We start from the raw sequence: 23,126 nt of genomic DNA, 5'->3' as shown, positions 1-23,126 counted from the left end.
TCATCTTGTGCTTTGTCAACTCCTTCCACCAACTCCAGAACACGGGCACCGCGAAGAGCTGCGACAACCAGAGCTTTCCAAACCAGAGAATTTTCTCGGGTAAGTAGTTGAGTAGGGGGAGCACCGAGGGTGGCAGCCAGAGCTGTCGTTGAAGAAGAAGAGGAGGCCATCGGTCTTGGTTGCGGCGACAGAAACTCTGCAGCGGCGAGGGTTTTGATGTTGTTTGCTCGATCTCACAGTGGCGGCGGTCAAGGTGACGGCGGCGGCAGGAGAGAGATGGGTTTTGGTTTTGGCTTTGGGTTTTGGTTTGGCTTGTGTATAGGTTTGTGGGTTTTGAGGGCGGCGGCGGCAGAAGGACTGCGGCGGCGGCTGGGCTTGATGTAGCGGCAGCGACTGCACTTTGGGAAGCAGTGGCGGCAAGGTTTTGTCGTGGCGGCGGCGGCTGAGGTCAGCGGCGGCGGCGGTGGTGTTTGCGACGCTAGATCAGGCGGAGGAGCCGCTCTGATACCACGTGGAAAACCTAGATGGAACCGTACCCTTGGACTTGGGTTGGGCTACGTGTTATATGGCATCGGAAGAGCCCTGGCGTGTTACAGAGGGTTTTAGAGTCCGTATAGAACTCAACAGAACTCAACAGAAAGGATATAACAGGAGCTGTTTTATAACTCTAACAATTATAACAGAACACCATAGCTGCGAGTCAAAAGCCTTACAGATACCCAACCAGCCCCCCATTCCAGGTTCAACAAGACCACACTTGTTTGATTTCTCACATAGTTAACCACACTGCCTTATCTGACAAACAAATGCAACAATCCGTGCCGGATCTAGGCAACTAAGATAACATTCCAGGTTCTGTCATATCCTGCTAGATGGCCATATTACAGAGAAAAACAGGGCCATAGCATACCAACTTATTGGTCAACTGTCGACAACATCTCGGATCATATAAACATCAGCCTGACGCTCAGAATTTGTATCAGCACTATCTTGACAGTGGTCAATAAGCGCTTGAGCTTGCAGCACAGCCCTGTTTCACCATCTCCTCAGCCTAGTTCTCAACACCTGCACAAGATCTCAAGTTACACATATGTTCAAATTGCATATATTCAAAGCTTGAGGAGTAAAAGATTGGCCTCATTGTCGGGCAGAGTACTTGGTAAATTGGTTACGGAAAAAGCAGAATAGATGAGATGGAATATTAGGATTTAAAAGAAACCACACACAATACATTGGAAAACTAGTTTTTGTACTCAAACAATGGATTTTACGTGTTGACCAACATAATTAATTGTAGAAGTTGAAATAAGTAGCTAGATAAAGGCATGTCAACACAAATAAACAGATCGTAAATAGCTTGAAGGTTTAAAGGCCATCAAGAAATGGTAGCTTCGTGTTGCATTACTTCATAAACTACCTAGTAGTCCCCGGTGCTAAATACTATAAGATTGAACTCCTAGAACATCTTATATTTTTGAAGATCGAGACTGATAGTTGCCAAGTTTCTAGCTGAAGTCAAAGAGAAAATATTGAGGGGTCTCAGCAGCCACTATCAACAATCAAGTCATGTAAAGAAGAATTACTAATCACAATATGAACTATCAGGCTTCAGACAAACTATGTGATCAAAAAAGGAGATGACTAGGATGTGACAGAAAATTTACCACGTGGTATTGTCGGTAATGACAACAATGATGGAGGGAAGTTGCTATATGCGTGCAGGTTAAGGAAGCTAGACGTTGAAGAGTCGCACACCTTCTCAAGATGGAATGTTTTGACGTCCAGTGTGTAAAAGCCTGGCCCGTCGGATGAGCTTCGCAACCTAAAGAGGAGCAAGTACCTCTCAGTTGAACCTATGAGGTAGTGCCCACGACCTAGTGAGATTGTTTTCTCCTCCTGCCAGTGGCTCAAACTCCCAGCATCGTTTTGCATAATGCAATAGCTAAGGGTAGATCCGCTATCTTTAAGCATAAAAAACCCAGGCCTGCTTTTCCCTGCCTCCACCATGGCTATAGCCAAACTGTAAGAAGATTTGGCTTCAGGTGGGAGTTCAGCAATCGAGAACTCCATCCTCCGAGTGTCGAGCACCAGCATACTTGTTTCTGCGTAACCTGTCCTCCAGTAAAAGGATCCATACACGTATTGGCGAAAGCGAAACACAGTGTTTCCTGACGATAGCAAGCCAGCAAACAAATTATTGCAACCCTGGGAAGGAATGGCTCTCCATTGTCCAGTGCTGGAAGAGAAGACAAAGGCGAACAACTTAGTTTTGCAGAGCACCAGCCGGATCACTCTGAACGGCATCTCTTCCGTAGCTGGTGCATCCTCATCGTCGCAAAGAGGGACAAGGAAGGTCTGGCACCAGAACCGGGGTTTTATTGGGAGCGGGTTCTCCACGGAAGCGGCTATGTCATCTGGGACTGGGGGAACGAAGAGGTATCGCCGATGCAAGGGGTCACACACCAGCACCTCTGAGAAGATGGCTTCATCAGTCTCGGCGCTCTTGAGGAGGATGTGGCCGTCGCAGCTGTCCTGGACGACCCAGGCGCAAGTGCGGGCGGGGAGGAATGAGAAGGAAAAGTCAGCGGCAAGAGCGAAGGCACATGCTGCCGGCGCGGAGGGGTGTGGAAGGATGGCGGGGTGGAACACTCGGTCGTCAAAGAAGCCAAGTAGAGGCGGGGCATGGAGCTTACGAAATCGCCGAACAAAGGAGCGATGTGCAGCGACACGGCGGAAGGAGACACAGGTGGCGGAGGCGCGGAGGATGTCCGCCGGGGTCGGCAGCCGGAGGAAGATCTCCACCAGGAGATCGTCGGGGACCGGCAGAGAGACTATTTCCTCGTCCATCTCTGAGACTCCGACATGGAAGAGGAGAACCGGCCGTTAGCGGAGGCCCAGTTCTCTGCAAAACGTGTCAGGCTGATCGCTTTCTGTCTGTTGAGTTGGCATTGGTAGCTCGCCTTGTTGCGACTATACCAGCCACTTTAAGGTGGCAACTTGTATGTGCTGCCGAGTCTACCTGATGTAGCTCATCCATCCCAGCACGTTGCCTCGCCATACCTTCTTCACCTCCGTAGACTTTTTTTGCGAAGACTTGATAAACAAGTGCCAGAGAACACGCACTACTCTTACACCACCACATAGCCGAGTAGGATATCTTCCACCAGACCTTTGCAGATTTATATTTTACTCCAAGTGCCACAGAGAGAATTATATATGAGCAATTGGCCAAGCAAATAGTCTTATCTTTTCTCGGCTCAAATGTTTACCCAACGGATTGCCACACCGCAAATTGCTGAAATAGCAAGTAACCACGGTGTGATTGGCTTCAGTGTGCAGACATACATGTCTCATCGCCCAAGAACAAAAACGAAGAGCCCCCCAAGAAAATGGCATTACGTTGCTTCCAAAAGCGCCAGTGTAACTAGACAACCAGCATTGCGAGTGAAAAAAATAGGATCATGTTGGCCTTTGTCCTTGATTTCAAATACCCAACCAGCTCCATTCTCTGCACCTGGGTTGTGGCAATAGCAGGTACAACAAGATCTCACTTTGATTTCTTACAGAGTCTTAGTTAACCTGATGATTCCAAAGAAACTTAATATCATCCAGGCTCTTGCTACCTTATCCGACAAAACAAACGCGCCAATCACAGTCAGGTTGAGGCATACAAGACGAATGCTCCAGGTTTCTACCCTTCTGGGTGACCATAATACATACAACAGAGGCAAAAGCAGACCAACTTAGTGGTCAATTGTCTTGAGTTATGTGGCAGCCTTGGCACCATCTCAAATCATCCACGCATCAGACTGACCTTCAGCATTCGTGTCAGCGCTATTCTGACCATGGTGATTATGCGCTTGAACTTGGAGCGCAGCCCTGTTCCAGGGTCTCCTCAGCCTCGTTCTCAACACCTGCCCAATATCTCAAAGTTAGGCAAATGCTCAAACTGCTGATATTTAAGAGCTTGTGAGCAAAGTGGAACACAAGTTTGGCCTTATTATCATGCATTACTAGGTAAATTGCCTATGGGGAAAGCATGTGATGAGGCAGAATAGATGAGATGGAATATTAGGACTCAAAAAACCCACACACAATACATGGGAAATAACACTTTGAGACAACTAGTTTTACCGACCTCAAGTCCCCACTTGCTTTTATGCGATCACAGGTGTAAATTGCAGTACAAGTTGAAACACAAAACCAGACAAAGGCATGTAAACATAAAGAAATGAATACTAGAATAACGTAAAGACATAAAGAAATGCTAGCTTCATGTTGCAAGGTTCATAAATTAATTAACTATACCAAAATTCGAACGCCGACAATAAAAAAACTATTTGTGTCCTCTATCTTCCTAGAAAAACCGATTGCATGAATGTGACATGTGCCTTGATTGAAGGACTGAAACAGCGGCAGGTGAGAAATTCAAACTGTCTAAACAAACATGTGTGTGCAGTTAATTTAAAATCAGACAGTTTCTTGCCATTTGAATGGCAAATCCATTGAGAAAAAAAAAACTCGCCACTTCTGCTCTGCTCATATCATTATACATGGGGAGCATTGGTGGCAATGGCTCAGCCTGTTATTTACAACCATACTAATTATGCAGATTTATGTCAAATCAACATCACGAGATAAATTTATAGGTGCAAAGATGATTTGAAAAAAGACATCTCCACCTTCTTATATATATGAAAAGAAATGAAGGCAGGATAATGGAAAAAAAACTTGTATTCCTTATACGGTAACTTGGCCACAAAATTCATTTCTCGAAATCAGCTGTTGCCATCTAGTGTTCTTTTAAGATTCCATGAAACCTCCAGAATGCTGTTTATAGTGTGCAAGATCCTTTGTTGTACTTATCTAATTACAGTAAAATGGCAAAACGAAACAGACAAACAAAGTACATCACAATTATGGTCCTCAGCTTGATTAGCCTTACCACACACACATAAAGAGTAACAGCTACGAAATCAAGTAGACAAGAATTACAAATCACAAAAAATTAACCATGAAGCATCAGACAGGCTGTGTGATAAAAAAAATAAGAGATAACAATGGCACAGCAAAAGGTTTACCACTTGATATTGTCGGTAGCGACAACACTGATGGTGGGAAGTTGATATATGCATCCAGCTTGCAAAGCTTTGGAACATGGCACACTTGTTGAAGCTGGAATGTTTTGATATCCACTGCGAAAACACGAAAATCGGAAACTGAGCTTTGCCACCGATACAGAAACAAGTACCTCTCCGCTGTGCCTATGATGCTGAACAAGTACCCAGAACCCAGTGATACTGTTTGCTCCATCTGCCACTGGGTAGAACTCCCACCACCATCATTTTGCCTAGTGCTATAACTGAGGTTACACATGGCATCTGCAAGCACAAACATCCCAAGCCTGCCTTTCCCTGCCTCCACCGTGGCTACATCCAAGCTGTATCTGAATTCATGCAGGGGTTCAACAATGGAGAACTCCATCATCCCAGTGTCGAGGACCAGCATTTTCATTTCCATACTGCGACCTGTCCTCCAGTAAAAGCAGCCATACAAGCATTCGCGATGGTAGAAGATAGCGCTGCCTATCGGTAATAAGCCTGCAAGCAAATCGTTCCAGCTCCGAGAAGGAACAGCTCGCCACTGTCCAGTGTTGGAAGAGAAGACAAAGGCGAACAACTTGGTCTGGCACTGCGACATCCAGATCGCTCTGAACGACGTCTCTTCTTCGTCGTCTTCGCAGCGAGGGATGAGGAAAGCCTCGGACGAACTTGTGTCCGTCAGAATTGGGTCCTCCACTGTAGCGGCAAGATCGTCGGGGATTGGGGGAAGCAGGAGGAACCGCCTGTGCAAGGGGTCGCACACCACCATCTCCCGAAAGGGGATTTTGAGCAGCGGGCAGGTTCTGTCGAGGAGGACGCGGCCGTCGCGGCTGTCCCGGACGACCCAGTCGCGAGCGGGGGCGGGGAGGAAGGAGAAGGAGAAGTCTGCCGCGATGTCTGCCGGCGCGGAGGGGTACGGCGGGAGGGCAGGGAGGAACACCCCGCGTTCATCGAGGAAGCCGAGGAGAGGCGGGTGGTGGAGCTTGCGGAAGCGCCGGACGAAGGAGCGGCCGGCGGCGACGCGGCGGAAGGAGGCGCACGCGCCAGAGGCGCGGATGAGGTCCGTTGGGGTGGGCAGCCGGAGGAATATCTCCGCCAGGATCTCGTCGGGGATCGGCAGCGAGGACGATTCCGGCCGCAGGCCGTGTCGAGGTAGCAACACGCGAGGAGGATGGGAATGGTGCCGCTGCTCGAGGACGGCCGGCTCCGAGGGAGGGTCTGCGCAGGACTGGCCCTGGTCCGCCGCGCCGCCGCCCATCCCGCCGCCGGTGGTGAGAAGGCCACCTCGCGCAGCCTGGAAACCCTAAGAGCACTAGATGACCCGCTGCGCTATCGCGCAGGCATAATCAAGTCTGAATTTAAACCATAAGGATCAGCTTATTGTAGGATCCGAGCGAAGCTCTGCCCCTATCGCCGCCTCTATGGTGAAGGGAGGGCCGCTGGGTTGGCTGGCCATCCAGGCTGAACTCCATAAGAATCCAACGGCATGCAGAAATGTCCTCGACAACACCTTTGCCCTTCTTTGGCTACTCCCTCTACCCCTATTCGACAGTTCCTTCCGCCTCTCGTACGTCCTCCTCTTCCTCTTCTGACCCCTTAGACCCACCCAATATCCTTACTGTTAGGGGTGTGGACCAAACATATATTAAGGAAACTGAAGAACATTTATTTGATACAAGCGAAAGAAATATTAAATAGAATAGCAAACATTTATCAAGCAAAGTAACAAAACAGCTGTCGATTTTATACATATACATTCAACCATTTTCTTACTCAGTGAATAGTCGTGGCAGCAAGTACGAACTAATTTATACATAAATAAAGTAGACCAGCAATATCATGGGTACAAAACATTACTTAAGGATACTACTACCATAGGTACATTATAGAAATCAAATGATGGTACTTATGTGTGCATTCTCTGAAAATGTTCTCAAATTTATAATGGAACATTGAAACCCTTCTGGAACGATTCTGCAGGAATTTGCTAATCATCCACTTCCAGATTAACACCTGTGTTGTAGCGTTCCATCACTGTGAATGGCCCAAACTCTTCTGCCTCTGGATCCATCACCGGTTAACAAAAGTCTGGAGCTACATACAATAATAGTTGAAGGAACGGATCTTTATTGGTGAGTCCAAATAACACTTCTATACTCGACGTCTGCCGACGATCCTGGATGGTAACCATCTGTATCAAACATGCCGAAAGGGGTAAGCAAATCTTCAAGCAGGCAAACAAACAACTATATCCATCAACTTACGAAGATGGTTTGAGAAGGTGTCCCTTTAGCCCAGCATAAACTGACAGTAACATGTGTATCTAAACACATAAGTCATGTTCTAACCACTATAATATGTAATTCTATAGACAAAGAAATATGAAATACAAAACTAAGATATTTCATCTCAAATAGATGCTAAAACAATTCAAATGCAAATGCTAAAACAATATATGGAGAAACAAAGGGTGAACAGAACACCCAGTACCTGTGTTTCATCAAATGGCAGTGGGCATTAGAAATGTCCCTCTGCTACTGGTCACTTTTCATCGAATAAAAAAATCCGTTGCGAAATTTTGCACCAAGGTAAATAACTTTCAATGTAAAACTAACTCAAATAGTCACAAAACCTGTCGTAATAACATACTTTATTTTATAGGGATAAATCTTCTTCCGGTAATTGTTTCACAAAAATAGAATGCAGAAAAAACTTGAATAGAACAGAACCATCTCTCTTTCTTTGGTTATTTAGTAGTAACCTCAACCTGAATACTGAAGTAATGCATCTAGAATGCACGGATAACAGTGAGAAGGACTGGAAACATGCATAGCTCAATTTTGAATCATCGTGGGGAAAATAATTCGTTACGCATATTATATATATAAGAAGGTTCCCTTTTTTCTCTAGCCGAAATTGTGTCACTTATACACTAACCACAATTTATTCATCTCCTGTGAAAGTCTACATTTATTTAGTTCCCTAGATCTATCTCAAAGTCTCACATTAACATGACACTACCTACTGCCACGGTCTGATGACACTATAACTGAAACCGTGTGAGCTCATATGACCATAATCCGAGAAGAGCGTGAACAATTGTCCATGAACACCTGATGAAAAATGATACTTGGACTAATAACTCCATTTCCTCATTCCCATGGCTGCATATGGCTGCCATGGATGTTGGATTAACAGTAGTATAACTTCATAAACATTTTTTTCTAGGATTAGCGGAATTATCTACCATGGTCGTTTCTCAATATAAACATTTTTTCTAGGATTAGCGGAATTATCTACCATGGCTGCATATGGCTGCCATGGATGTTGGCTGCAATTGACTATTTCGATTTAGGTAGCTTTGTATACATCATGAATTCAGATTACAACACGGATTCAAGTTAAATGGAACAAGAATGTGTGCCTCATTCTTTTTCTATCTTTGCTCGCATCTCTCACATTTTCTGAACAAGAAATGGTACATCATCTCTTGGTTGCTTTGGCCTCTAATTTTCTAGCGTTAAGAACACAATCAGGCAAGTAATAGTTCTTCATGAATGCTCATGCTGAATCAGCCTAGAAAAATTAAAGCATTCAACACTGATTTTCCTCAGAGAAAAAAAATACATTTTGCAAATAGACACAAAGAGGTGCTGCATGCAAGATTTGTTCCTTAGGGGAGGGATCAACATACATAAGGCAATTAGTTCATCACTAAATTATGGAGGGAAGAAATACGTCAAAAGACTGCAGTTTGGTATACTGATTAGAAGTTCAACACAAATGCAGGAGTGGGCTCGTGACAAACTAAATATCGCATGTGATGTAGAAAGAGAGCTTCCACAGAGTGACTTACCAACGCATAAGAGAGTAGCCACACATGCAATCTTTGTTTCACAATAACAAACAGCAAACAAGTAACAGAAAAGAAAAGAATGTTCAGTAATTAGTCTTCTGAATATTTAGGATCTCCAATATTCAGCTAAACGTAACTCAATAAGCATTGAACATCTCCACACTAATATAACCTTCCTTGCTGCAAACGCAAACATAAATTGTGCGAAAAAATATTTGGCACAAATGATGCTGCAGCATTTAAAGAAAAGGGAACTGCCATTTGAGTAGAATCCATTAATTACATGCGCTGAATCTAATTCAGCTAGTGAAATGAAATAGAAGCCTTGACATCCACATATATATAATCTGGTGTTTTTCTTATATAAACCACTTTGACTACCACTATGTTCCATTCTTTATTGGCACACACGCACATGTATGATATGTGGTAAAGACACAACAACAGAACACCAGATTCCCAAAATATCATCATGGTCACACGTTATGCCCAACTGAAATAGTATGAATTTCCTATTATTTAAATTTTCAAAAGCATATAATATTTTCAGTTGAGAGAGCTCAAAAGAGCAAGCCATGCTTGTGCCGCCTTTACTAATTTGTTTTATAATACTATAGCCAGTCAATTATACGCTCAAGACAGGCACTGCAAATATAATTGACAAAAACACAGTATATAAGGTGAGATCAAACCAGCAAGATTTTAGCAACACAGATAAATAACAAATTTCTATAGCAACTGGTAAGTACCATAACAAGAAAAAGAAAGCGACCTCACTGGTAACCACACTAACGAGCTGCTTTTCGATTTCAATTTGCTCTTCTGTGGCATCAATATACAGTGTTCTTCTAGTTGCAGGATCACCCGGGGCAAGGAATGGCCTGAAAATGAAGATGAAGATGATGCCTATGATGATAAAAAAAATACATACTAAAATACACAGGCTTAAGGAGTCCAAAATGTAACAATCATACATAAGAGATGTTTGGATGGTATCAGCGAATGGTATATCTCTGATGTCACACAACACAAATGGAACGATAAAACAAGAATAGGAAAACAGAGAAACTTACAAAAGCAGGAATTTGGTTTATGCTTCCGATTTAGCACAATCAAAATGGGACTTGATTTTACTTGCCCTGGGCATACATAAGAGTACAAACCTGTAGACGAGCTCCAGAATTGGCATGAGTTGAGAGGAATGGAGAAGCCACCCGTGTGCAGACTGGGCACCACACCGTCGCTGCCGGGGAAGTCGTGGGTGAAGGTGAAGAAGACGAGCAGAGACGTGGGGTGCGCTCGGATCCTCCACTCACCTCTGCCTCATCCGGCCACCAGATCCTAGATGGAAAAGGGAGAGATGGGAAGGTCAAGCTAGGTTTTGCTGGCAGCATCGCCAAATTCTAGCAGCAAAAGCAAAACAAATAAAATCAAACATCTGCCACTACTTCGTGGAACTACTCCGGCCATGCTGCGCGTTACCCCATATCTCGATTGGAGGAGGGATGTGATGGTGCAGATACCAGGAAGTGGGAGAGGAAGGCAAGGAAAAAAATGTACCGACCTAGAACTTGATCATGGTCGCTGAACCTTGCCGTAATGTGCTCCTCCTGCTGCTCTCCGCCGCCGCGTGCTTCCTCTCGCCGCTCGCGCCGCGGGCTCCTCCGGGATGCTCCTGCAGCGCCTCCTCTCAACACTCCGATAGCTCGCCGCTAGGAACCTACCGCGCAACCGGCGCTCGCCGCTAGGAGCCTTCCGCGTCGCCGGTCTCTTCCGGGACGAGCTCATCAACGCCTACTGTCGCCCACCACCGTGGTCGTCCGTACCGGCTCCGTCTTCTCGCTGGAAAAAAAGAAGAAACACAGATTATGCAAAGAACTGGAAAATCATCTCCAATAATATTTTCTCACTAACGAACTTACCAATTATTAAAGCTCACTTGCACCGTCTCTTCCTGAAACTCATGTTGATGGCTTGCCCTCTCGGTGAAGTATGCCACAGGGCATCAGAACACCTCCTCCGAGCCAGAGGATGCAACACTACAACTGAAAGAACATAATATGAAGTAGTACATGTGCTGACATATTTCAATAAGATAGATGTACAGAAAAGGCCAAGATCAGAAATAATATATGCTCAATAACTCCCTTCTATCTATATCCAGAGAAACAAAGTATTGTATAGGAGATACCATCATAATGAAGAATGTTCAGGCAAAACGTAATTAGCAATGCATCACCTATGTCGTTCCTACATGCTCAAAGAAAGCAATGTCTGTTTTTCACATTTACAAAATGCAACCCACACAAAAGTATACCACTAAGAACAATTCACCCAAATGGAACACCATACCTGCAAAATCTGAAGGTCTTTCTTCAACTCGGGCATGATGGTAGGCGCCCAACCAATTTATGAGTTCCCTACAGACATTCAAACATACTCCCCTTTATATTCAACTTTCTATGAACTATAAAAGGAAAGTCACAAACTGGGAACCAAGTTACTGCAGGGTGATGCAACTCCATTGCAACATGAACCAACATCACAAATTTAACACTGCTTTTACCACTCACTTTCCAACGAATGCGGTTCACCGTATGTGACATGTTTAGGCATGTTTTAACTTAATGGTCCGAAAATCTTTTAAGCTCACCATTGTTCAACATTATGGTAGCCAATTGTCTGAATTTTACTTAGATCGCCACCAATCTTAGGCTCCATCCAAGCAAACCAATTTTCCATGAAAACTCAAACTGTTAGCCAGCTTTAGTTGTCTAAATAACATCAGCAAGCACGACACCATTCTCAGCATCAGCAATTAAGCCCCTTTGACATTGTTCTAGTTTTACCTATAGCACCCAAACTCCAAAATATTACAAATTTATGGATGTCGGCTGTAGTACACAGTACATACAGCAAATAGCAAATCCTATGCCTTGATAGCCTCTTACATGAACCAAACTGAACTTAACATTTTGGAAATAGGTGTCCATTATAATAGATGATTCTGCACTCCCTCCAACATCAGTGGTAGTTCGCCATTAATTACAAAATTCTTGATGACGCATATATAAGTAGATGATATGTCGAGGGTGCTCCTCGGCAATGCCCTCCGATAGGGGCTTAGGGTTGATGGAATCCTGCAAGCTGACACGAGACATCGGTACACAGACAAGCGGGGAGAGCGATTTACCCAGGTTCGGGGCCCTCGATGAGGTAAAACCCTTACGTCCTGCCTGTCTGTTCTTGATTATGATGAAAATAGGTTACAATGGGGTGCCAAATAGTTCGGCTGTAATCTCGTCGAGATGCTAGTTGCTAGGGTTACCTAGTTCTAAGCTTCTGATGGCTAATATTGCTAAGGTTGATTCTGTCCCTCGATAGCCCCTCTCCTGGCCTTTATATAGGTGGCCAGGTCCCGAGAGGTCTAATCGAGTACGAGTAGGTTTACAGTAGATCTATCTCCAACCTTTCCTTGCTCGGCTTCTTCCGTACCTTGTATTCCAAGTAATCTTCCGCCGCACCGTCCTAGTGGCCCATCTTGCCATCGGGTACCTTCATGGGCCTCCAGTTGGACCGTGTAGGGTAGAGCAACATTGGTTACCCGAAGGGTAATGCCCACGTCAGTAGCCCCCGAGTGTCTAGCCGAACATAGTTCGGGTAGAGACTAAAGCACGTCTTCTTCTGAAGTTCTTCTCCTCGATTATTCTTGCCTTTCTTCTATCTTCTATCGGGTGCGCGTCAGCGCTCCCGATGGGAGTAGCCCCCGAGTCTAGGTACGGATGCTTGCAATCCGTGCGTAGACTCAAGTTGTACCACTCGAACATCTTCTTCTGCCGAAGTTTTTTTTCCTGCAAGTCTTCGTAGACCATCCGATACATTTTCTTTATGCAAGGGATAACGAATAACGTGCCCAACTTTTGTTGGTTAACTGCCGATGGCAAAACAACGTTACCCTACACAGAATCAAGTCCCCGGGCATGATCCTGGCGTGCGAAAAAAGTTTTATCGGGTGCGCGTTCCGCGCTCCCGATGGGAGTAGCCCCCGAGTCTGAGCATGGGCGCTTACGTTCGGGTGCAGACTCGAGTCACGTTTTTCCTTTGAATCTTTATTCTATCGGGTGCGCGCCAGCGCTCCCGATGGGAGTAGCCCCCGAGCCTAGGTGCGGATGCTCGCAATCCGTGTGTAGGCTCAAGTTGACCACCCGATACTTTCTTATCTCTTCGTATGCAATCATTCCTCATGATGTCATTGATGACGTTTTTATGTCCCCTTAATTTTGACTGATAAGACGCGACCTGCCAGCCCTGTTTTCGAGCAATTCCTGCTCCTCTTACACGGTTAGCGAGGCATCTCCTCGATTTCCGCAACCATTAACTGGAAAAAAGGCCCACTGACAATACGAGGCCTTCCTTAAGTTTCCCAATGAGATGGAAAATCCCTAATCTTTTCCTTCATTCATCCCTTCGCTGTTCTTCCTCTTCTCCCGTTCACAACTGCTCGCGCCGCCACCACTGCTTCCTAGCTTTTCCTGGATATTGCGATGGTGAAGAAAGAACCCTAGCGCCGCCGCCAGCTCTACGAGCGGAGGCACCGCCGCCAAATCTTCCTTGATTCCTCCGAAGGAGGGCGCTCCAAGCGCTCCTCCCCCAACTCCGGCGCCGCCGGCGCCGCCAGGCTCAGTAGCCAGGCCCGGAGATTGGATAGCTTCGACCGTCACCAGGCGTGACGAGAAGAGATCCCGAAGCCTGGGATTGATCTCCTCCGATGAGGGGAATGTGATCTTTCCAGGTGCGATTTCCCGACCTAATCCCCCTGCTGGTTTTACCGTGATGTTCTTGTCATTCTTATATCGAGGTCTTTCGCTTCCCGTTCACGAATTCCTCCTTCATCTCTTGCAAACTTACAAAATCCAACTATGGCAACTCACTCCCAACTCATTCCTCCACGTTGTTGTGTTTATCACCCTCTGCGAAGCATATTTGGGCGTTGAGCCTCATTTCGGGTTGTGGAAAAAGATTTTCTATGTGAAGAGATACAGCAGTAGTAATGGGTCTTTTGTCACCGGAGGAGTGGGATTTGTAGCCCGTTCGGATGTCAACTACTTCAACTTCCCAATGAGAGAGTCTGTGCAAGGGGGGAGATTGAAGTGGTTTTACGCCAAGGATTCCTTGTCACCCGAATCTCAACTTCCTCGCTTTGTCGACGTCCTCGAATCCAAACCTAAGAGTTCTTGGAAAAATATTCTTTCTCCCGACGAAAAAGTAGCAGCCGACGAATTGTTTGCTAGATTTCTTCGGATTAAAGAAGCTGATGGCCAAACCATGGTTGGTACTGAGGTAGCGGCAGTGTTTCTGAAACGTCGAGTCCAACCAGTTATGGCTAGAATTCGCCCAATGTGGTTGTATTCGGGTCCAAAGGATGAAACCAGAATTAACGCTGCTGAACTGTCGGAAAAAGAACTGCTCGATGAAGTCCGTCGCCTCACTTTCTTCAGCCAAGAAGACTCGATCCCTTTAATGTCTCCGTACACTCCTTTTGATGCCGATCATCCACCTCCAGAGGTAGCTTCCCTCCTCAAATTCTTGTTATGCTGCTATTTACTTAGTCGACATAATTACTGTTGTTCTCATTTGTTTTTTCTTCGACAGACCCTCGCAGCCTCCGGGGACTTACATAACTTGCCAAATGATATTTCCGAAGGAAGAGGCTCTTCAGAACCTATTGACTTTCATACTGTTGAACGTACAAACCCAACAAGCGATCACGATGACCCCATAGACTCTGAAACTGCTCATACCAATCTCCCTCCATCAGCCGATGACACTTGCAACACAGAGGGATCAGTGCGCGATGATGACGCTGATCACGATGCCTTTGTTAATGCAGCTACGGAGGAGACCAGGGCTCCACCTACGAAGAGATCAATCGGTGGCTTTGCCGATGAAGATGATCTTCTTGATATGTAAGTGTTTTCCTTCTTTTTATTATTTTCAGCTTTTTGGACTTCTCGCATTTTTCTCATAACTTGGTCGATCAAATCCTTCTTGTAGTGACGATGCTTTCATTGAGCCTCCACCTAAGAGGGTCAGATCTGATGCTGTTTCGCCAGCCGCCGCAGCTTCCGAAGCTTCGGCTCCTAAAGCGGCTCCCACGGCGCAAGCATCGACTGCCTCCTCCCTTTCCAAAGGGAAAGATACTCCTGCTGCTGCCACAGCTCCTCCTTCTGTAAGTCTTTTTTGAGTCTAGCAGGAATCTTTTGGAATGTGTCTCGCCTAATGATCTTTGTAAAACATTCCCTTTTTTCAAGGATCCACGAGGTGTAATATCCTCTTTAGAAGCCTTCGCCTCTCAATTTACCTCCCTGGAGGCGGACAAGGTTCGACTGCAGGAGGAAGCTAAGTCTTCCTCTTCAAAGTTAGATGGCGCCATCAAAAAGGCTGCCATAGCTCGCCAGGAGGTCGACTCCCTAAAAGATGAGCTGAGCAGGCTGAAAGAGAGGCTGAAGGAGGAGGAAGCTCGAGCAGCAGAGAAGGATGAGCTCCTTCGTCAATCTGCCCTGGCTCTACTTGGTAAGCTTCTTCATACATCTCTTGTAAATTATTACTTTTTATGGATCTGTTTCTTCATCGATGATTTCCTCCAATTGAATTTCTTGCAGAAGCCGCCAGCGTCCCTGCTACTGCTTTGGACAAAGTTCCGAGCAACTCCCCGGCAAACGGTGTGTCGATGGTTCTTGCCACCCACCAGCTTACCCGGGAGCTTCTTGACAAAGGAAAGGGTGCTCTGGCGCGGATGCATTCAATGATATTCCCCAAGATCAAGCAGGAGAAGACTCTGGGGCAGCTGATTGATGCCTTTGCCGTCGACACCAAGGAAGTTATTGAGGTATTCAAGCGTACCTCGCGTACCTATGGTGCCCTCCTTGCCTTCCAACTTATGATGGGTTACGGCTTTAAGGCTGACATCGAAGAAATGACTAAGGAGCTGCCGAAAGAAAAAGATGGGCGATTTGTTGACTTGAGCGCCTTTACAGCGTCTGCCCGTACTTGTGCTACTTGACTCCTTGAACTAGTTTCGTCAGGAAAGACATCGGCTGGCCCCAGCCTGTTGACTCAAACTCAGGCTCCTTGACTGTTGTAACGATTTTATCCTTGGGCTTAGTACAAAACATTATTCTGTTGTGAGAACTTAAGTTTGTAATGAACACTGTGCTGGCAATGTTGCTAGCACACTTTTGTCGTAATATCTTCATTTGTACTTCTCCTGATAGGATTTTCTTGTACTTCTCCCGATGGGAGTTTCGTTGGACGCTTAATTTGTCCATATCCATCATCCTTTTAACGCTGTTGCCTGCAGGTTTTCCCGGCGCCCTCGTTTGTTGATGACTCTTCGGGCGTTCTTCCCGAAGGTGACCGAATCCAACGGATGAAGGATCGGATCACCCAGATGGAAAAGGACCTGCGCAACAATTATGCCTTAGCTGCGATTGTCAACAAGAAGAGCGAGATTGCAGTCGACGTGGAGCGGTACGCTCTTACTGAGCTACATAAAGCTACCGAGAGCTTGAACTGTGAGTTCCTTGATCTCTGCGCCTTTTTGTCGATAGTTTCTTGTCTGATCCTTTGTTTATTTCCGTGCCAGTCATAGCTTTGAACCGCGCAGAAGAGAACAAACGGATTCACGAGCGTGTGAATGCATTAACTCAGCTGTCCTCAGCCGAAGAGATTTTCTGGCGGGAGCACTCGAAAGCTTCGGCTGTCGCACAATTTCAGGATCGGGTTCAGCAGGTCCACCACTTTTTTGACAAGTGCTACAAGGCTATGAGGGTGGTTTGGAAGACAATGTTCCCTTTGAACGCAGTTCCCCCGACGCTCCTTGCTTTGATGTCTGAATTTGGTAATGCCAAGAAGATTCGAGACTTGGTACGTGCGCAGGTTTTTGCAGGGGCCAGGTTTACACTTGCCCTTGTACTTGCCCGTTATCCTTCGGCAAGTTTGCTGTCGATTGCCAATGCGACCGGAGACTTGGAGGCACTGTATCCGAGGGTATTGTTGCCTGCCAACATAATTGTCGACAGACTCGAGGAGGACTCAAGGGTACCTGAAGGAAGAGGAACTCCGCAAGGGTGATTTCAGGGATTTAATGTCCGTTTTGTAATAAGATAATTTGGCTACTTTATCCAAGTGTTTGGATTATGTAATGATGCCTTCTCATTCGGTAGCTACATGCATATGTACTTTTACCATGTTATTGCCGTTGGCAAGTTTTGAGCGAATCTTAGTTGCTCGTTTAGATGTATGTATATTGGTTGGTTAGCAAATCATTTGAGTGATCAGCTCGTGTTGCAGGTTTTGCTAAACCTGTTATATGCGCAACTTTGCTTTCAACCGTTTTGAATTTCGACAGGCACTCCCGAATATTTCGGGTGTAGTGGTTCTGCCATGAGCCCGTTGTTCCTTGATATTTCCATAAGTAAAATATCGAACGTGGGTTGTTGTTTATGTGTATTTCCAAACTCTTGCTATTTACGACACTCGTAGAGGCATCTATAGCGGAGGGAAAGGTGAACGTCTTTTAGCACTCGTAGAGGCTTTTTGGAAGCGCGATCTTCTGCCTTGTACTATGTTTGCATAGTGATGGGGCTTAGAAGTTTGTAGTTACTGCAATGCTTAACAAAGAATCGAAGCTTAAGTTCTTATTAATAAGGTAAGCATGATGCTAGAGGGCGAAAAAGGGAAGGCCCTGTTTATAATAAAGGAAAAAGAAAATAAAGACTAGTAAACTGCTCAGGCAAGGAAGGGGTTCTTCTCTTCTTCTGGCTTCTTCACCGCGTTAGTGATTGCCGCAGCGTTGCTGGTTTCATCAGGGGTTTGAGCGGTGGTTGCCATCGTCTTGCTGTCTCCTAAGCCTTCTGTGCCATCAACTGCCGAACCCTTTGATGCCGAGGCTTCTGCTGCCGAAGCTTCTGCTGCTGAAGCTTTAAGGGCGAGAGCGGCTGGCTTCTTCTTGGTTTCCCTGCCATCTTTTTCTTCCTTGATCTCTCGTAAAGACAGCTTGGGCGGAGGGTCGATGATTTCTTACTGTGACCCAAACTTTGCAGCAATCCTCTGAAAGTCGCGATCACAATTGTCCGAGCGTGAAAAACTTCCATAGACTGTGATGTTTGTCCCGTTGTTCCCAGGCATTTTCAGCTTGAGGTATGCATAATGCGGCACAACCATGAACTTGGCATACGCTGGTCTCCCGAGTATAGCGTGATACTGTGACTCCCAGTTCACCACTTCAAACTCGATCTTTTCCTTCCTGAAATTGCCGGCCCTGCCGAAGATAACGTTCAGGTAGACTTTGCCAAGAGAGTGGCCCGGTGCGGTTGGAAGGATCCCGTGGAAGCAGGTGTCTGTTTCTTCCAGCATGCTCATGGTGATCCCCATACTTCTAATTGTGTCGACAAATATCAGGTTTAGCCCGCTTCCACCATCCATGAAGACTTTGCTCATCTTAAACCCCCCAATTTGTGCTTCGACTACCAAGGCAGCGTGTCCTGGTTTTGGTATGGTCATCGGGTGATCAACTCGACTGAACATAATGTTCTAAGAAGACCATTCGACGTACTCGGGGATGTTTGCCATGATGCTTTCTGCCAAGTTGATCTCTCGGGTGAGCTTCTTCATCTCCCTTTTCGAAACACCTGTCCTATGGATCATGCTCATCTGCCCACGTGGTGGTGGGAACGCCTCGTTGGGTTGATGGGGTTGAGCCTGCTGGACTTGATGCTGCGGTGGAGGTGGGGGTGGTGGTGGTAGCTGTTGCTGGCCTGATTGCTGGATGAGTTTGTGCATGTCAAGGAACTGCCGACAGTCCCTGAGCAGGTGACTTGACTTCGTTTTGCCGTCCTTGGAATCGACATACGAATGCAAGTAACAGGGGGCGTTGATCTGCTCAGCGTAGGGTAATTCGGGAGTCCTCTGCTGTCGTGGTTTATAGTTACCACGGCTCCCAGAGTTGTTCCGGTTACCGTCGTGCCTATCGTCTCGATCGTCCTGTCGATCGGAATATCCTGCGGCTACCAGGTTGTTATCATCGTAGTTGCGGTTCTTCCTTCTCTTGTGACGATCCCTTCGGCCACCCGAGTCGTGCTTCGGCTGGTCGTCGTCTTCGTCATCACTGCGCTGCCGTGGCCTTCGTACGTTGTCCTCACCATCAGCCCAACTGTTGGCGATTTCCATTAGTTTGGTTATGGTTTTTGGCTTTTTGCGCCCAAGTTCTTCTATGTAGCTTTCCCGCTGAACGCCGTCGCTGAAAGCATCAATTGCTCTGTCGACAGATACGTCTTCGGCAGCGTTCAGGAGCTTCGTGAATCTCTCGATGTATGAACGCATCGACTCCTTCTGCTTCTGCCGGCAATTCCGCAGTTCTTCGATCCCGACGGGCCTCTTGTATGTTGCTTGGAAGTTGGCAACGAAGGCATCTACTAGGTCGTCCCATGATTTAACAGAACCTTTCGGCAGCCCCCTTAGCCAGGCGGCTGAATCCTTCAAGTAAAGCTGTAAGCATATTGCATTGCTGCTATCTGGTTTCCTTTGTGCAGGATCACAGTCTACAGGTAGTCGTCTATCCAGGATCTTGGTTCTTGCTGCCCATCGTACTTGGCAGCATTGGTAGGGGTAGGCTTAAACTTTTTGGGCAGCATCGTTTCGCGGATCTTGTAACTTAGACAGTCGGCTCCCCTGAGCTCGCCGTCGTACTCCTGGTCTTCATCCGAAGAATCGCTGTCGTCGTCCTTCCTAGCGGCGCGTTGTCGCCTTGCTTTGTCGATCTTGCTCTGGGTGATTTCGTCCCGAGCATCTCTCGCATGATGTTTCGACCCACTGCCTTGGACGGTGGTCTTTTCCTTTGGCGGGACTAGGTTGTTCCCCAATATTGCGAGACTCTCCAGGGCACCTCGATGAGCTTGAGCCATGGACCCTTCGGGGCGTTGGTTGATGAGGTATGCGGCGAGGTTGGCTGTTGCTCCTGCAACGGTTTTCGGCCGTGGCATGCCGGCGGTATCCATAGTCATAAAGGATTTGGTCAGATTCGACGTTATTTCTCTGGCGTCATCTTCTGAAAGCCTGGATAGTCTCGATCGGTGCTTGCCTGTTCCCTGAGTGTTTCGGGAGGCACTCCCTTGCAAGCCCCTTCGCCGTTCGCTAGATCGATCCGCCGCAGATAGGCGTCTCTCGAGGGTGGCTTGCTCTTTCGACAGGTGTTCCCGGTTTTTCTCTAGTATGGAGCGATAGGCATTGAGGGTTCCAACCGAAGTTCCTGCGGGGAGCGGCGTGTTGTTGAGTACTGCTGCCCTTGCTGCTGCCCACTCCTCATCCGCGATGGTGTAATCGCTATCGCGGTTGCTGGCGCTGTTTTCAAAACTCGCCCTTCTACTGGAGCGGGGGGTATGGTCCTCGTCTCCTCTGCGCCTTGTGTTTCCCGTGTTATTGGCGACGTAAACCTGATGGTGTGCCGTTCTTCGGGGTTCCCTGGATGGTGCTGTCGATACTGTCCTCTCCCGATGAATACTGGGCGTTGCAGATGACCGACGTGTCGCTTGATCCCAGCCCGTGCCTGGTGTCGCAGTTCAGGCAGTAGTACGAAGTTAGTTTCGAAGATGAGGAATCATCCGACCCTACCGACATGGAGGACACCGAGCGGGGAGTCGAGGGCACGGGTGAGCACGTCGATCCCGTCAGACCAGCCGATAGATCGAGTGACGATGACGCGTTTGAACCCGTCGATCCGGAAGTAGGGGATTCCAGCAATCGAAGGATTCCCTCTGCGTTGACGTTGTAGTGGACGCTGCCGAAGGTCATCTCCATGTTCCCTTGTAGATCTGAAAAGTTCGAGCGGGAGGAATCGCTGTGTGGAGTAAACTCGTAGGAGCCGAATCGAATCGGGCTTCCCAGGATTGGCGACGATGGTGTCGGCGAAGTTGCTGATGAAGTTGCCGGCGAAGCCGCCGATGTCATGATCGGATCTGCCGATACCCTGCCTTGTGCCGACAGGGTTCCCACAGACGGCGCCAATTGTCGAGGGTGCTCCTCGGCAATGCCCTCCGATAGGGGCTTAGGGTTGATGGAATCCTGCAAGCTGACACGAGACATCGGTACACAGACAAGCGGGGTGAGCGATTTACCCAGGTTCGGGGCCCTCGATGAGGTAAAACCCTTACGTCCTGCCTGTCTGTTCTTGATTATGATGAAAATAGGTTACAATGGGGTGCCGAATAGTTCGGCTGTAATCTCGTCGAGATGCTAGTTGCTAGGGTTACCTAGTTCTAAGCTTCTGATGGCTAATATTGCTAAGGTTGATTCTGTCCCTCGAGAGGTCTAATCGAGTACGAGTAGGTTTACAGTAGATCTATCTCCAACCTTTCCTTGCTCGGCTTCTTCCGTACCTTGTATTCCAAGTAATCTTCCGCCGCACCGTCCTAGTGGCCCATCTTGCCATCGGGTACCTTCATGGGCCTCCAGTTGGACCGTGTAGGGTAGAGCAACATTGGTTACCCGAAGGGTAATGCCCACGTCATGATAATTTCTCAATTACCGTAAGTGTACCATGTGAAACTCTCCCAAATATTATTTGTCACTTGTCAGCAATTGTGCCTAATAACAATGATCCATAATTTACTTTATTTTTATAAAAGGAATCAGACAATCACCTTGTTACTCCAGGGGAGGGTATCTCCTCGACGTCTCCGTGTCTTCCACATGGCTTGTCACTCCTATGCTTCGTCACTGTCTGTTCCACTCATGCAGACAATCCACCATGGAAATATTCTTTGATGAAAGACATATTATTAATTTCTGCGGGATAGCAAACAACTTGATTTAACCAAAGGAAAAAAAATCTTCATACATCAAGTAGCACTAAAAGGAAAATCTGGAAATCTAAAAATCCATGACAATAATTGGGTTTTATTGTTATTTATTTACTAATTTGGTGAGAAACCAAATCACTAAAATCATAGGTCTTGATGTACATAAAAGCACAACATGAATTGAGCTGTGAGGGCAGATGTGCTGCTGCTACTGGTGCCTCCACGTACACCCCTCAACTCCTCTTCAAGAAAATTGGAATCCCCACCTGTACTCGTCCTTGTCCATGAGCAGGCTTGGGACCGCAAAAAGTGCCCGCCCTGGTTGATAGAAGCATGAGCTCTGGAGAGGTTCAATCTGCCTAGCATCCAGCAAACCAAATATTGTGAGGAATAATACATCCCACACAAGTATGTTACAGAAACAAATTTACTGATATCACGCAACAACCCTATTCATTGTGCCCCCAAAATCAAAGCTTTACCATAATTTTCTTGGAAGGTCCAAATATGGTTAAGAAATGGTGATTATCCATCAAACCTTCCCATCCCCATTGCCTCCCTTATGATTCCCTTGCTCTGCTTCATTTTTACTACAAAGAGGCTGCATAAAAAGCAACCACTAAAATTCAGTTTGGCATCCATTTCTGCGTTGGATCTCATAATATGTTCCTGGACATTCTAAAAGCATTGCACATGGAGAGACAAAAGGGGATGGTGCACAGTTACATAGGAAATAATTTATCTGCAACAATAAGCATAATTTCTACCAGAGATCTAAAGGAGTAGATCTAGGGATTAAAATTATCCAGAAAATTAGAGAGAGAGAGAGATATGAACCTTTCAGTGGAGCAGATGCCCTTGAGGTCCAGCACCGACCTGTCCAGCCCGGAATCAGCACAACCAGCACATGGGGAAGGATCTGAGCGCCCTGTTGGCGCTGACGCTGCAGGTGGAGCTCCTGCAGCTGCCGCCGGATATCCCGGCCCCGAGCGCCTCCAGGATCGCCTCTTCACCCACTGGCTCTCGCTCCCCGACACCGTCGGCGGCGGGGTCGAACGAGGCTTGCAGGCTCCGCCTCTTCCTCCGATTCGCCCCCTCGAGCGGATCTCCAGGATTGAGAGAGGAGGAGGGGGATAACCTCTAGGGTGCGCACTGCCAGCCCCCGCCGCCGCTCGGTTGGTGCCTTCAGCCACCGCTGGACTAAATCGATGCGCTCTGCCAGCCGCCGCCGACGCGTCGCCTCCGCGCGGACGTCTTCCGCTCCTGCCCGCGGTCCTCCAGTTGAGCGGCGGTGTGTTGCTTCCGAGCGGG

The 23,126-nt window shown here is 47.1% G+C and overlaps 2 protein-coding genes and 3 long non-coding RNA genes across 5 annotated transcripts; all 5 read right to left on the bottom strand.

Annotated features, from left to right (window-relative positions):
- Positions 1-640: 640 nt before the first annotated feature.
- On the bottom strand, positions 641-3,325 carry LOC127308834 (uncharacterized). Its single transcript, XM_051339735.1, has 2 exons — positions 1,665-3,325; positions 641-1,065 (listed from the first exon to the last, which is right to left on the bottom strand). The coding sequence occupies exons 1-2, from the start codon at positions 2,845-2,847 to the stop codon at positions 1,052-1,054; spliced, it is 1,197 nt and encodes a 398-aa protein (XP_051195695.1). The 5' UTR covers positions 2,848-3,325; the 3' UTR covers positions 641-1,051.
- Positions 3,326-3,481: 156 nt separating this feature from the next.
- On the bottom strand, positions 3,482-6,539 carry LOC127308832 (uncharacterized). The gene is made up of 2 exons (XM_051339734.2): positions 5,082-6,539; positions 3,482-3,914 (listed from the first exon to the last, which is right to left on the bottom strand). The coding sequence occupies exons 1-2, from the start codon at positions 6,358-6,360 to the stop codon at positions 3,853-3,855; spliced, it is 1,341 nt and encodes a 446-aa protein (XP_051195694.1). The 5' UTR covers positions 6,361-6,539; the 3' UTR covers positions 3,482-3,852.
- A 358-nt stretch (positions 6,540-6,897) lies between these two features.
- LOC139832888 (uncharacterized) lies at positions 6,898-7,896 on the bottom strand. The gene is made up of 2 exons (XR_011747575.1): positions 7,593-7,896; positions 6,898-7,293 (listed from the first exon to the last, which is right to left on the bottom strand). It is a non-coding gene; the product is annotated as an uncharacterized lncRNA (long non-coding RNA).
- A 2,826-nt stretch (positions 7,897-10,722) lies between these two features.
- Positions 10,723-11,501, bottom strand: LOC139832887 (uncharacterized). Its single transcript, XR_011747574.1, has 3 exons — positions 11,311-11,501; positions 10,881-11,208; positions 10,723-10,800 (listed from the first exon to the last, which is right to left on the bottom strand). It is a non-coding gene; the product is annotated as an uncharacterized lncRNA (long non-coding RNA).
- Positions 11,502-21,662: 10,161 nt separating this feature from the next.
- On the bottom strand, positions 21,663-22,595 carry LOC127308835 (uncharacterized). Its single transcript, XR_007856813.2, has 4 exons — positions 22,542-22,595; positions 22,298-22,416; positions 22,082-22,174; positions 21,663-21,801 (listed from the first exon to the last, which is right to left on the bottom strand). It is a non-coding gene; the product is annotated as an uncharacterized lncRNA (long non-coding RNA).
- Positions 22,596-23,126: the final 531 nt, after the last annotated feature.

The sequence above is a fragment of the Lolium perenne genome, chromosome 6 (genome assembly GCF_019359855.2).
Source record: "Lolium perenne isolate Kyuss_39 chromosome 6, Kyuss_2.0, whole genome shotgun sequence".
NCBI classification, from domain to species: domain Eukaryota; kingdom Viridiplantae; phylum Streptophyta; class Magnoliopsida; order Poales; family Poaceae; genus Lolium; species Lolium perenne.
The sequence above is the reverse complement of the archived record's forward strand: the minus strand, read 5'-3'. Positions and strand labels throughout refer to the sequence as shown.